Genomic DNA, 15,392 nt, shown 5'->3' on the forward strand with positions numbered 1-15,392 from the left:
ATGAAAACGATATGATACAAAACAAGCTAAAAATCAATATGAAGAAGCTTAAGGTGAGATTAAATACTCATATCTTCCACGGATTGTGCTTCTGAAAACCCCAGCTATAAGAGCCAAAAGAATATTAGCCAATCATTTACAAGTAAAATAATTTTTGTAAATTATAAAGTTAAAAAACATGCATCTATATTATATATAAAATTTAAAAAAATTAAAGAAAAAAATATATTTTGTTTTCATTGGTATAAATAATTTTATTTAATAACTATTTAAACATGACAAATGAATTTTCATTACAATAAAAATAAAAATAAAAATGATCTCAAATGAATTTTTCCTATACACTTATAAAATTTATTTTATATTTAAATAGATTTTTCTTCCTATAATTAAAAAATAATAAAAATTATAGAACACGTTCCTCATAATTTTTTATATAAAAAGCATTTTTAGATACCTTCTTTCAAAACGTCACAATTTTCACAGGAATATTCCAAATATAATAAAAATTACAGATTTTGCTCTTTAAAATTAAGTATTTTACAACGAAGTTCTAGAAAAGTCCTCTTTGTGAAAATCGAGGTTATTTGTTTCTTTATGACCAATGGCCAGTTGCCAGATATTGTCGCGAATACCGCACGCCTCATCGAATTACACGACAATTTCATTTGTTCGGTTCCGTACGCTTACTTCAAAAATGCAGCTATACAAAGCCAAAAATAAATAAAAAGAATATGCTTGAACGGATGAGTTAGGATGGGTTTAGCTGTATCTTTATGGATTTTTAGGATCTTTTTAGAAGAGAGAAATTTTTCAGTTATACACTGCAAAATGTCCCTTTTGGATAGAATTCATAAGGAATTTTTTTTTTTATGGGAAGTATTAGGTAAACTTTTTAATCTGATTGGAGTTGTGTCACTATAATGAAAATAAATTTTCTTCTTTAGCTTATAACTTGACAGATGACACTAACACAACAGTGAGAAAAAACCCTTGTTCTTATGTTTTTCCTGCTACAGTTCGGGGGTTCAACTCTCCAGAAGTTGCCTCCCTTCTTAGGTGTCTATAGCCTGTAATTACCTCTTCCTGATAATGGATCATTGAGTGTGATTTGAAACCTCACTTAAAAAAAATAGACATAATATAAACCAGAAGCTCTTGTATCTTAAACATAGAGAATGCTATTCCAGAAGGGCGTAGAGGATGTTATTCCAAACATCAGGTAGGCCAGGGAGACACCAATGGCTGCAATCTGCATAGTGATAATCATTTTTGTTTGTCATGGTGGCATACTTGCTGGTATAAACAGAGGCATGAGCATCCTTCCTGTACATTGACATTCCTGTTACATTTAACAACTTCACTTTCACACCATTCTTGCTGTCTCCCACCACCTTCTCCACTATTTCCATCCTTTTCCTTTCTGCATATATACTTTCTGCCTTTTTTCCCATTTTATGAATGGGCTCTGTTTCATTGAAGCATCCTCCACCAGTCTTCTTCCCCCACACCCTCCCACTGCATCATCAATAACCATATTAATCAATCAATCTATTTGCAGCATACAAAACTTTCATAAGAATTCACAATTATGCCTTAAAACTCATCTAGAGCTTTTGATATTAAGGAAACAACAGGAAGAGTAGGATGAAAGTAACTGAAAGTGCACAGGTGAGTAGCCTCGGAAATAAACTTGGGTCTTGTGAGGGTTAATGTTGATGTGTATCCATTTGGCCCATGTCTGGAGTGACTTGTCGAAAGCAGTAAGCTCTTCCATGTAAGGGATGACTTGTCCTCCTTCCTCAAAATAATTTCTCCTGCAAAAGCCCACCATATCTTATAACATAAATATACAGTAATGTTGAATTTTCCATGAAACAATGTCCCAAAAAAGCTCACCATATCCAATTACATAAATATGCAGTAATGTTGAATTTTCATTAAATAACTTGTCCTACAAAACATTCACCATACCCTATAACATAAATATAGAGTAATGTTGAATTTTTCATGGAAAAAGTTCTATCATATCTCACAACATAGATATAATGTTTTTAGGGTTTCATATAAATTCAGCTTCGGTTAGCAATCTGATATTAAGACATGAATCATCGACTGAACCTATTTTACTAAGAACCAAAGATTGAGAGGTCTTCATTCTACTAAAATCACCCAGAATAATGTTGAATTTCCCCTGAACCAATTAAGATTCAATCTAGAACCTCTTGTACTACTAACATTCTGTATTGTTCAGAATGTAGATTGTACTTCAACATTCCCTTGCTAACTGCTGAACTAATATAACCATCTATATATCATTTGAAATAAGAATTATCTTATTAAAAATATGAAATTTTTACAATTCATGATATTAATTTGATACCATTTTCTCAACAATATTTTGAATCATGATTAATAAAATAAATTAAAAAATACCCTAATTAAAATGAAGAGGGAACTACTAACCCTGTATATGATACAACAACAAATGGAGGAACTACTGGCCCTCTATATGTTTCAGAATATTGAATGCTCCAACAAAATTAGGGAGAGAAGGATCAACATACCCTTCATAGGGCTGCTCGTGAGTCCACCAGTGTCCGCTATTGAAAACCAAAATGCTTGCATCTTTCCAGTGCTGAGATTGTTCAGCAATCATATCAATCTTCAATGTTTCATTACCGTTGTTCTGATTCTGCCGCACCAGGAATGGAGCCCACGAAAATTCTATAGAACAATTATAATCCTGATGAAAGATCATAGGATGTGAGCCAAAATATACACATTCTTTTCTAAGAATTTGATGAATATACGTTTTCTATTAACTCTGAAAATCTGAAGTTCATCAACTGTAGCTCTGCAAACAATGCCCAGCGCCTAATGCCCAACATCGGTCTTGAATTTCTTACTTCAAAATTTCAAAAAAGAAAAATATATAAATACCTTCATAAAATACTGAAGAAATTGGCCATTATCTCTGGCCTTCATTTTGCCTCCATCATGAGGCACCACAACCCTCAAGAGGCAGAGCATGGATTCCCACTGGTTGCGATTTATGGAGTCTCCCACATAAACTAGTCTTTTGTTTCTCAACATTTCCAACATTATTGAGGCGTTAAACCTGCAGACCACAAGACAGAGCTACATAGGTAAAAGAAAATTTAAGCAATTTTTGAAGCCACCATGGAGAGATGATATTTATCTTTTATGTGGAATTTTATGATCATTTTCAAAATCATTTTGTTATTCGATAAAAGAGTATATGTCTGAGGTCAAAATCTTTTCAGTTGAGAGCCAAAGATTGAAGGGTTCTTATTCGATAGAAATCATGCAAGACACAATCTTTAACGATGTTGGGATTACACATTCAATAAGATTTAATTCACACATTAATAAGAGCACAAGTCCGAGGTTGAAATCTCTTCAACTGAGAGCCAAAGATTTTAGGGTTCCTATTCAGTCAAAGTGATTCAGGACAAAATCCATAATGATGTTGGGACTAAACATTCAATAAGATTTGATTCACACATTAATAAGAGCACAAATATAAGGTTGAAATCTTTTCACTTGAAAGCCAAAGATTGAAGGGTCTGTCAACATCATTCAGAATATAATCTCTAATTATATTAGGACCTTGCACTCAATAAGACTTATATAAATATGCCATTAAACTCTATATATCAATAAAAAGAGCTTATTCAAGCAATACCTACGGTTATCCCACCATTTTTCCAGGGAGAGGAAATTTAATGTACAAAACTCCACCTGATACACGTTTTGATATCATACTACATCATAATAACATCTACATTTACATACCTAGGAAGATCACACTCATCAGGTTGCCATCTCCACCTCTCATGATCAGAATCTACTCTGCCATTCTTGCGACAGTTGAAGTCACTGCTGGCAAAAGGGCAGGAACCATTCAAATACAATACATAGGATTCATCGTACACCCATTTTCCTCTGAACAGATTGCACCGCCCAACTCCATTGTGTTGAGAAGCACCATTATTCTGATCATGATGGTTTTCTTCCAAGGCAACATTACTCTGCTCATGGTGGTCTACTTCCATGGTAACATTACTCCGCTCATGGTGGTCTCCTTCCCTAGTAACATTACTCTGCCCATGGTGGTCTACTTCCCTGGTAACATTACTCTGTCCATGGTGGTGGTCTTCCATGGCAACATTACTCTGCCCATGGTGGTCTACTTCTATGGTAACATTACTCTGCCCATGGTGGTGGTCTTCAATGGCTACATTACTCTGCCCATGGTGGTCTATTTCTATGGTAACCTTACTCTGCCCATGGTGGTCTCCTTCCATGGTAACATTACTCTGCCTGTGGTGGTCTCGTTCCACTGCCACGGAAGCATTCACATTCTTCTTGATGGCATTGCAGTACTGAAATATGTGAGCATTTTGGAGCCAAGATTGGTCTCCCTCCCAAATGATGAACAGCCCACAAAACATGAAAATCCCAGCAGTCCATTCCACCACCCTGATCCTTGCATGTGTGCCTTCTGCACTTCTTCCCTTGTACGCCATGGATGCTCCTTAGCAATCTCTGTAATTCATCTCACACATTTAACCAGGAAAAGAAGACATGTTCTAGCCTTGTGGCAGATTTGTACGGGGTGGGGAGGGTAGGGAATTGGGAGATTCATGTTCTTACCAAAAAGCATTATGGTGATCATCATATCATTTGAAATTTGACGGTCATCAATAGTAGTCAAAGCTTTTTCTTGTTTTCTGTGACAAATTAATTAAGATCAATGCCTCTCTTAGCTATTATGTACATTGTAGGGTAACCCCACTTTTACCATACTCGTGAAAGCAGCTTTCACCAATTCACGGGGTGGCAGGTATGTAGATGCTCAATGACAAAACTATAAATGCTCAATGCATCTTCCACCTGTCATCACTAAGGCCTTTATAAATGAGGTACACTTATTGTGATCGCTGAAATCATATAACGAGCTACACATTGTCATCGATGAAATCATATAATTAGGGTTTTACCAACCACCAACCAAGGGTAACTATCTTTAACTCTTTTTTTGTCTAATTTTTATTTAATTGTTTCTTTATTTTTTAAAAATGTTTTGAGTAGTAGAGTTGGCTTGGGTCATGGGTTTGTTCTCTATTGGTCTTGGGTTTGACTCTCCCCGATGCGCGTGGGTTGTAGGCTGCTTATATCCCTAGAGGACTAGTATCGCCTCAACTTATCTCTTCCTGCTGCAGTTTGTAAGCCCAAAGTAAAGCAAATTGGGTGTTGGGCTAGGTGGGGGTATACCTCTAGAGTAAAAAATAAATAAAAATAATCACAACTTATATGATTAAGCTTTTATCAACCACCAAATAAAGGTAAATATCTTGTAATTTTTTCTTAAATTTTATTTAGTTTTGTATTTATTGTTATGAGAATCTAGATTGTACCCCCTATTAGTTTCAATACCTCAAATTGGTTATAAAGTTAGGTACATTCTTCATTTGCAAATACTTTTCTAAAGTAAAATTTAATTTCTAAAGCATTACTTCTAGATCTCTTATTCATTCATATAAGTTGGTTTACGATCTGTATGCATTTCATTTGATAGGCCGAGATTAATCTTAGGGAAATTTTATTTTCCTTTACATTTTTGGGAATCCCTCTAATCATCTTGTTACTTTTATTCTATTGATACAAGTCTTTTTTAGGGTTTAAGCTTCATTATTTGCTCTATTTTCCCATGTTACCCAACCTTAGTTAATGTGTCACTTATATTTCTAATTTTTAACTCTAAAAAGGGATTTTTGAGATTTGGCTTCTTATCTTTTGTGTATGATATGAGCTACATGTGGTCATAATCTTTCATTAAGCAAGAGTTCTCATCCAAACCCTATTATGGTCATCCAATTTAATGAGACTATGATCCATTCTTATGCTCATGTTGAGAGCAAATTAGAGGATAATCGAGATTATGATCATGATGTTGGCATGGCCAAATAAAACTTTACAAATGAGCTTGCTAATTTGTCTAATGATGAAGATCTAACATAACTAGTTGATATGATTCACAATGTGTTCATCATCAAGATGTATGGATTAGAGACCATACAAGTTATTAGTATCAAATCACTTCAGCTATAGTGGTAAGTGCATCTATCACTTTTCCTTTTTCCACCATTAATCTATATTTTATCATTACTCTTTCCACTGTCGTCAATCATCACTATAGTACCACCCTTATATTATTGTATCAACACAAAGTGTTTCTCATTTCTCTATAGGTCATCCCTCCTCCTTATGGTATTCGTCTTAATTACACCCCTCCTAAGATACTCACATCCCTCATAATTGATGTAGAGTGGGTTGACTCTCACCGGTTTGTGGCTACCTTGTGTAGGTATCTCCTCAAAGCTACACTAGAACCATCCAATGGTTCTACACCTTCACACCCTCCAAGGGTTTGCAGGACTTACCCTCTCTGACCTTCCCAAGGTCCTTAGACTAGGATAAGCACCTATTTTTTTTGTGAGTTCCAAACTCTTGCTTAGGAGTCCTAGTTGCTAACTCCCTTTCTTTCTCACAGTGAGAGCTCAACCCCTCTACCACGGGATCTTCATTTCCCACATTACACACACAAGGATGGATGATTTCATATGGCGTTCCAACCCTACTCCTTCCTCAAAAGCTTTGGTGTTTACTGATTCCAATTTTTACAAACAAACTGCACTTTTAGGCCTAATAGGAGACCTAATTCTAGTAGCCTTGCCAGTGGGGTATTCTATGATTATCTACCAATATTCCTTAACAACCCTATGAAATATTGTACATTCTAGACACCCTTTTGGGGTTTACATACAATATCTCAAAACTGGAGGTGGGTTTTGTCTTTAACATATCTAACCCTTATAGGGCTAATTAGGCCTAATTGCCCCTTCCTAGGCCTAAAATGTAGGGATTGGTTCAAAATCATCCACCAGTCCGATTGCCTAAGTGAATTGATATTGGTTTTAGGTTTGTACTTCCATAAGGATTTCCATTCCAATCATACTTCACAACCATCCACCGGATTCACCTAATTAGGGTCTGTTATCCATGATTCCTAATGCTTGCCAACTCAACGTGCCAAGCCTAGGGTACGATGGAAAATATTTGATTTAGCTTCCCCTTACTAAAACCCAAAAAGAAAACATAGTATACATAGCAACCTAACATTCCACAAGGTTTTGGAGAGGATATTCGCCATGGAATGTTAGGTTGAAGCCATTTTGCTCTCAAAACCCTGGTTTTTAGGACCTTTGAACCCACCTACAACAAAATGAAGATTATTTACAAACTACAACACTTCGAGAGTCCAAATCAGAAAACAAGATGAAGGTAAGACACCAATCTAACAATCCATGTCCCTATCTTGGGCATGTCAATCCATACAAACTTGCAAAGAACATGCAATAACTCTGAAGAACACACCAAATGGAGAAACCAAAATTGTTTATTTTCTTCAGATCTTCAACAACCGATTATCATCGGCCTTTCCAAGCCTTATATTGGCCTTGGAGTAGTTACATATGCTCATAACCGATTATTTCAACCAACTTTTCATTGGTGTATGAAAATGTTGCAAAGTTGCTATGAGCAACTTTTGCAATTTTTGCCTTGGTGAGAAACTTTGCTCAAACCCAAACTTTGTTACTTCCAAGTGACTCATATGACCTAAACAACTTAAAAAACAACATCAGCCAACCTACATTACCCTAAAAACAACTTATCCTAACAAGTGCTCTACTTGGCACCTTAAAGAGCTCACATGCCAACAGTGGCCAAACTAAGACTCTTAGGGCCCTTACAATCATTTGAGCACACTCAATGGCCTCTTGGCCTTATGACAAAACTAAGAATAAGATTCCAACATCCTGGAAACAAAGTTAACAAAATATGCTAAGTGCCCCTGCACCAATAATGTATTGCATCTCTATGCCTACTACATCCATCACTACCCAACCTAATATCACCCATCTTATCAAACCACTCATACTTCAATCACTCTATGTCCAATATTATGGATATCCCTCATTCTCTCTCCATCAATGCTCTTGCATACCCTTCATTATATTTAATTTTATATGTCCCATTTTCAATCTATCACTTATTCCATCCATCTTACTTTGTATTTCTATAAACAACATAGTGGCCCCCAACCTTCACTAATTACCCTTCCATCTTCGAGTGCCCTAGATGAAATAATTCATAAGATAAAGTAGAAAAGAGAGTGATGAAAGACCAAATGAACAAGATAGAATTGAGGAATTAAAGGATGTCAAATATAAACCACTAAATAAGAGATTGTTACACATCGTGGCACCAAAAAATTTTCAATGTATGGTGGCAAAGGTGAAAACGCACATTTTAGATATCTTAAAACATGTTTATGATTTTTATACGAGGATAAGATATTAACCAAGTTATTTGCATGAACCTCAAAAGAATATACTATTGAGTAGTTATGTTCACTTCATCAATGATCTTTTCATGCTTGATGATTTGTCAAATGTATTGATAAAGCAATTCAAAGTTAACATGGGCCTTAGAGTTAAAATTTATAATCTATTTGATTTTTCTCAAGGAACCAATATACATATTAATTATTATGTTATAATATTTAAATCGTTATGCTCTAATATTGTTACTCCCATGCATGATTTTGAATTGTAAAATATATTAATTAAGGTATTAATTAAACTAATTATATACAATATGTATCAAAATAGCTTTCAATTATTCATAGACTTGTGTAAACACATGTAAAAAGTGATTGAATCTAAATTATTAGCAAGAAATTATATTTATGCATGGATCATCACATTAAAATGCTTCATCATACCCTTCAAAGTATCAAAAGGCACATAACCTTTCAGAGTAATAACCTAGAGGGGATTGTTCATTAATTAGCAAATACTTCTACTATTCCTTCATTGAAACTAAAAGATCCTAATAAGTCTACTAAATTACAAGTCTCTAGGTGATATTATTCAAAGTTTTTAAAGTACTAAATTAATCACCCCCCCTCCTATTTGTCCATCTAATTCCACAAACTACCTCTTGGGACATATAATTGATAAGCATTTTATAAATTCTAGTGGTATGAAGGTTACTACACTTAATCATGCACAAGTCTTAAGCACAATATTTAAGACCTTATAAACAAAATGACCAAATTTGAAGATGTCAATGATAATGTGAATCCTTCAATTGTACCCACAAATAGTTAATTATAAATTTACACAATTAGTTAGTAATGTTGAGGTAGATTGTGATACACATGGGATTATTATTGAATATAGCATGCTTTTGTGGGGTCAACTAGAACCAATGCTACATATTCTTCTCCTCTTACTAATGTTAAAGATTCATCACCATGAGCAAACAAAGTATTATCATGAATCGTGTGACATTATTTAATATGTCACATAGTAGCATGTTTTATCACTTTCTATATAGATGGAATTTCCTAACTCCACTCCCTCTCCTTTTTCTCATTATTAGCGATTGTCAAAAAAATGTTTACATCCATTTTTATCTTGCTTGTATGTTATAAGGTACTCATTACACAATTTTCTTTATTTGGTAGGTTCTCATGGAGCTTGCATGTAAAAGAATGGACTTATATCAAGATTATATAGCAAGGTAAACTACTTTGTATAGATTTGGTATCAAATTTATGTCTAAATAATTACTTTAGTGCATGCATACATGCATAAGCATTACATACTTTGAGATGCATGATCATTTTAGGGTTCACATACACCTCAAAGTGGGCAAAAATGTAATAGTTAAATTTGTATTCATGTGCTAGTTCACTTTAGGTTTGTGCTCATTTTTAGAGAATGTAATATATGGTGCAATCATGTGTGAAATTGGGCTCATTACTCAATTCTTCACATCCACCTATATGTACACATTTTAACATATCTAATTATGCATTATCAATTCCTCCATACATTCCCATATACTTATCATTTGTTGCATCCTTCATGGTTAGACATTCATTCCATGCTTTAATCTTTTTCATCCATTTCACTATGTCAATCATACAAGTGTGTGAAATTCCACATTTATGGATCTAACCTTTAAGAATCCAAAATTTAAATTCAATTTTGGTTGGATGCAAGGAAATTTGGCTAAAAGCCCATCTTGTTAAGTGATCATAGGAGACCACCAAAGAAATTACTAGTTGATGAATCCTAGTTCTAAAACTATTACCCTTCCAAAGAAACCAAGATTTCATCTCCTATTAGGCTTTCCTTATACTCTTGGCAACAAAAGTGCCTTGAATTTGATATGCTTAATTTTCTAGGATGATTGACAAGAACAAAGGATTGAAAGATTTTTTTGGAAACCTTGTCCCTAATCTCGAGCTAGTGAAGATGGGCTATAATTTGAGCTCCTTGAGTTGTATGATTATCTACAAATTGCTATTATTATTGAAGCTTGGCCATTCCCAATTGTAGAGTCGACAAAAGTGGATGTTCTTCTAGGCTGGTGGTGGCACAACAAAGCTCCAAGGTGGTGGCTGCATAGGATTGGCAACAAAAAAAAAACACTAGTTGGCACCCATAAATGCATAAAAACTGAGAAGTATGCTTTATGACATCATTTCACAATCGAGTCTAACCAATCACCTTGTGGGAACATGGTTTTTGGTTCCAAATATGTTGAATATGCACAAGGATAGGTTTATGACTAAAAAATTACATATTAAGGAAAAATTACACTTTTGAACCACGAGTGTGATAGCTTACCACCCAATGTGGAATCTAATTAAAAAGTGATCCAAAAGCTATCTTCCAACAAGGGGACAATTTACACTTGAAAACAACTAGTACAACAAAAAAAATGGTTGACATCTCAACACAACCTCATCAAATTGTTTGAAAACATTTTTAAAACCATAATCAAAATTTGTCCATACATGTTATACACAATTGAATTGATGACGATCAAAATTAAAATTAAAAATTCTCAATCTAATGCACTTATAAAACACCCCTTTCCCACCAAAAGAGCAATTAAAAGAACTAATTGATCCAACTGCAAAAATAAAATCTTCCAACATCATCTTTAGAGGCAGACATTAATGCCCCCAAAGGAGTTGGTTTCTCACATTAAAGATTTGATTTTTTCTTTGAACCTTCACAATACATAGCCCTCCAGAACAATTAGCATTAACTAGACGTCAATTTCAAACATTGCTTCTTTCATAGTTTTCATTGGATTCATGTTGTGTCTGTGGAGAACATTATTGCTAGGAAATAGATAGAACTAATAATAATAAACATAGGAAATGAAGTATCCATCAAGTTTTCCTAGGAAAGGTGGCCCACGGTGTTTATGAGGTTTGTGTATTACATATCATTCCATTTTTGCTGTTTTCCATATTCCATGTGATGCATTGCCCCCTGCAATCATCGCCTATCTTATGTTTTACACAAGACCTTTTCAAAAGCCAACTTTTTAAGGGAAATTGTAAAGATTTTTGACTTTATACAATTAATTTGTTTCTTCATGTTTTTTATTCATCACAATTTTTTAATGAATAGAATGGACTTTTTTAATCTTTGGTTTTGAGAGCATTATTAAAACACCTAAAAGTGGGCAATAGATATTTGTAGACAATTTAAAAGTGAGAAATTTGACATAATTATATTGTACAAAAATATGTGTTAATTTATTAATTAAAAGATATTTTGTTTTTCCAAGAAAGGTTTTTATATTTGGAGACTAATAATTTTGTGTGGATTTATATTTTGGGTGTATTATATTTAGTGTACAATTTACAAATTTGTAATCATAGGTTTGAATTATTATTATAGTAATTAAAAGTTGAAAATAAATAACATGGTTTTTCATAAAGTGTTGTTTAAGGTAAATAAATTTAAACAAACTTTAATAATTAGATTCTTTTAAATGATTGAATTGAATATAAAATATTATACAATATGTATTTTGAAATTGATAAAGAAGGTGTAAGTGTTTTAAAGTTTTGTTAGTGGTAAGACAATGTTTTTTTTAGCATGTGCTTAGTGATTCAATCATACTTAATGTTATTAGATCTAAGACAATGAAATTTCAGTAGATTAAGAGATGATATGCATTATATCTTAGTTCACTTTTACACTTGTGGAGGTCATTTGTGCACCTACAATTATGACTCATTGTGTATTATTCTAGATATTTGACATGACTTTGATCCCTACACTTTCAATCTGTTGGGATTAAGGTGTCTCAACCTTAGAGTCCTTGCAATTAATTAATTGATTTTAATTGATGTATATTTCATGATATCCTAAGTTGCTAACTTTGTATAAAGTCATATCACTTTGTCGAACCTATTTTTGAGGAGACATCCTACATAGAAAGTGAGGAGAGCATGTAAATGTGCCACTTGTCACCTAGGTACTCTTTGGAAAAAACTATCCAACCCCTACAATGCACCAAGGCGTCATTATCCTTTATGTATTATTGTCTCGTGTGTGAAGTAGGGTACTTGCAGTTGCAACACAAACACTCAATAGATCATTGCAAGCATGGTTAGCAAATTGAAATCAAACGAAAGATAAACCATGACAAAGTGACCTATCGCCTCCTAAGAGATGTGAGTATGGATTTGCTCTCAGATCTGGATAAGCAATCCCACTGACTTGACTACACCTAGACGAAGGATTTGAAATGATAATGATATGCAAACTAGATGAGATTGCTTATGATAGATTGATCCAAGAGTCTAATTAAACTAATGATATGCATGATTAAGCTATGATGATGATGATGCAATTTAAGATAGAAAAGAGATTGATTAAGCTACATGATTCAATAATTATGCTAGAAAATGATCAAATTAAACTAGATCTAAGATGCAATTGCCTATGATAACAATGCTCAAATGATATTATAAAATGGATATGCCTATAGTAACAATGCCTAAAGTCATATGAGATGGGACCCTTTGTACTCCAAAATGAGGGATATTTATAGGATTTCCAAGGCCAGGGGTGAGGCGGCAAGAATCAACGGTCAAGATTGAGTCTGAAGATATCAAGGATGAAATTGGAGGAGGTTGGAGAAGAGGTTGAAGGGAGGGACACTTGTCATCTCCATGGTGACAAGTGTCAAGGAGTCTTTCTCATGAGAGGGCAAGTGTCCAAGAGAGGAGACATGTGGCCAAAGTGCCATGTGTCTCAGGGGGAGAATATCCACACCATAAGAGGTTAGGATAAGGAGGCTAGGATGTGCAAGATATGATAGGGTTAGTTAAACCCAAGGTTAGGTGAAATGGGTAGGTTAAGGGGATGTTTAGGTTAGGTGGTTAGAAGTTAGGAGGCATGTGGGTAATTTGAATTTAAAAATTCAAATAATAGGAAAAGGCTAATTACTTTCAACAACTCATAAATTGATTTGTTTTCATTAATTAGGAGATTAAGAGAAATGAATTAAATGGGGGGAGGATTAATAATTTTGGATTAATTAATCAAAGGGGACTATTGAAATGAACCTATTAAATAAATCCTTATATTTATTAATAAGTAGATGAATAAGAGAATTTAATCAAATTGCTAATGAATTCAATTAAATTGGGAAGGGGGGTTAATTAAATAATTGCTTATTCAATTAATTATCTTCAGACCATTTTTAGGTGTATACATTTTGCCCCTCTTTGAAGCGAGGTGTGATGATGTGTTGATTCAAAGAATAATCTCATTTTGATGATGATATTGGTTCGATAGGATGCCCCATACATTGATTGATAAATTGTGGTACGATGATGCCCCCTCAGGAGATCAATTGAGATAATTGACCTTTGGAGTGCTTGGATCTTTGCAAAATTGGTTTCCCAATTATATGATCTAATTTCTGCAACATTGATTGATGAAAGTGTGACTTCTTTGATCACTACGATGATGTGGTGCTTGATGTGATGATTGGTAGAGCATTTTTTTATTTCGACAAGATTGATTAGATTGATGAGATCCATATTTAGTCTGGTTTCAGGAATGACACCTCTTGTATAAGACAAAGATGATCAAAGCGTCTGGTTTCAGGAATGACACCTCTTGTATAAGACAAAGATGATCAAAGCGTCTGGTTTCAGGAACGATATATCCTGTATAAGACTTGATCAAAATGTCTGGTTCCAGGAAAGATACATTCTGTATAAGACATGATAGAATGGGTTAGATGTGATCAATTGATAGAATTGATAAGGTTGATTGGATAAAGAACTGACATTTTGTTGATATCAGGTTGCAAGAAGATTCAGATAAGCCGACATTGGCATATTTGAGGGAGTAGCATAAGATTTGCATTGGGTCGTCAATATCTGGAGAGATGAGTCATCATTTTGATTGTGTATACACTTATGATGATACATTGATGATTCTTGCGATAAATTTGGCCTTGGATAAGATGAGATTTTGTGATCCCATGCAAAAATGAAATGCAAGCTACATGCCAATGCAAAGCTACGATCTAATTGTGATGCTAAAAATATGGTATAAGATAGACATACACATATAATGAGACAATAAAGTATAATCGAAAAGCTTAATTTCAAAACTAAATCAAAGATGCAAACCATAAACCTTCCTTGAAATGTCCCATTTTCCTCTATTCTTGAGGACCTTGAAGGTGTTGGACTGATGGGCTCTCAGCGGAGCAATGACCTCCAAAGTGACAACTTAAGAGTTGAGTAGTTAATTGATCATGATTGACTATGGAGATGATATGAAATGCATGATTTGAAAACCTAGATTAACATGCTATGATTAATCCAAAATCTAATTACTAGATAATTGAAATGCAATTGCCTATAGCAATGATGCCTAAATTGATACGAGATGGGATCCATATTACTCCAAAATGAGGGGTATTTATAGGAATTCCAAGGCCAAAGCTGAGGTGGCAGGAATCGACGGTCCAGATTTGATCTGAAGATATCAAGGGCCAAGATTGAGGAAGTTGGAGAAGAGGTTGGAGGAAGGGACACTTGTCATCTCTGTGGTGACAAGTGTCAAGGAGCCTTGCTCATGAGAGGGCAAGTGTCCAAGGGAGGAGACATGTGGCAAAAGTGCCATGTGTCTCAAGGAGAGAATATCCACACCACGAGAGGTTAGGATAAGGAGGTTAGAATGTGCAAGATAGGATAGGTTTAGTTAGACCCGAGATTAGATTGAATGGGTTAAGTTAGGGGATGGTTAGGTTGGGTGGTTAAAATTAGGAGCCATGTGCTCATTTGAATTTAGAAATTCAAATAATTGAAAAATGGTAATTAATCTCAACAAACTTGAGTTTGTTAATCTTAATTAGGGATTAAAAGATTTGATTAGTATGGGGAGACATTAATT

The 15,392-nt window shown here is 34.3% G+C and overlaps 1 protein-coding gene across 1 annotated transcript; it reads right to left on the bottom strand.

Annotated features, from left to right (window-relative positions):
• Window positions 1-924: 924 nt before the first annotated feature.
• Window positions 925-4,764, bottom strand: LOC131076675 (protein trichome birefringence-like 6). Its single transcript, XM_058013973.2, has 5 exons — window positions 3,820-4,764; window positions 2,944-3,121; window positions 2,568-2,746; window positions 1,659-1,817; window positions 925-1,518 (listed from the first exon to the last, which is right to left on the bottom strand). Exons 1-5 carry the CDS (start codon window positions 4,551-4,553, stop codon window positions 1,182-1,184), a joined length of 1,587 nt encoding a protein of 528 aa, XP_057869956.2. The 5' UTR covers window positions 4,554-4,764; the 3' UTR covers window positions 925-1,181.
• Window positions 4,765-15,392: the final 10,628 nt, after the last annotated feature.

The sequence above is a fragment of the Cryptomeria japonica genome, chromosome 4, assembly GCF_030272615.1.
Source record: "Cryptomeria japonica chromosome 4, Sugi_1.0, whole genome shotgun sequence".
NCBI classification, from domain to species: domain Eukaryota; kingdom Viridiplantae; phylum Streptophyta; class Pinopsida; order Cupressales; family Cupressaceae; genus Cryptomeria; species Cryptomeria japonica.

Coding starts and splice junctions, on each gene's coding strand:
- LOC131076675 (XM_058013973.2), bottom strand. CDS start 4,553: ATGGCGTACAAGGGAAGAAGTGCAGAAGGCACACATGCAAGGATCAGG. Junction 2,747..2,943: donor TTCTTCAGTATTTTATGAAG/GTATTTATATAT, acceptor ATCTTTCATCAG/GATTATAATTGTTCTATAGA. Junction 1,519..1,658: donor TACTCACCTGTGCACTTTCA/GTTACTTTCATC, acceptor TTGATGATGCAG/TGGGAGGGTGTGGGGGAAGA.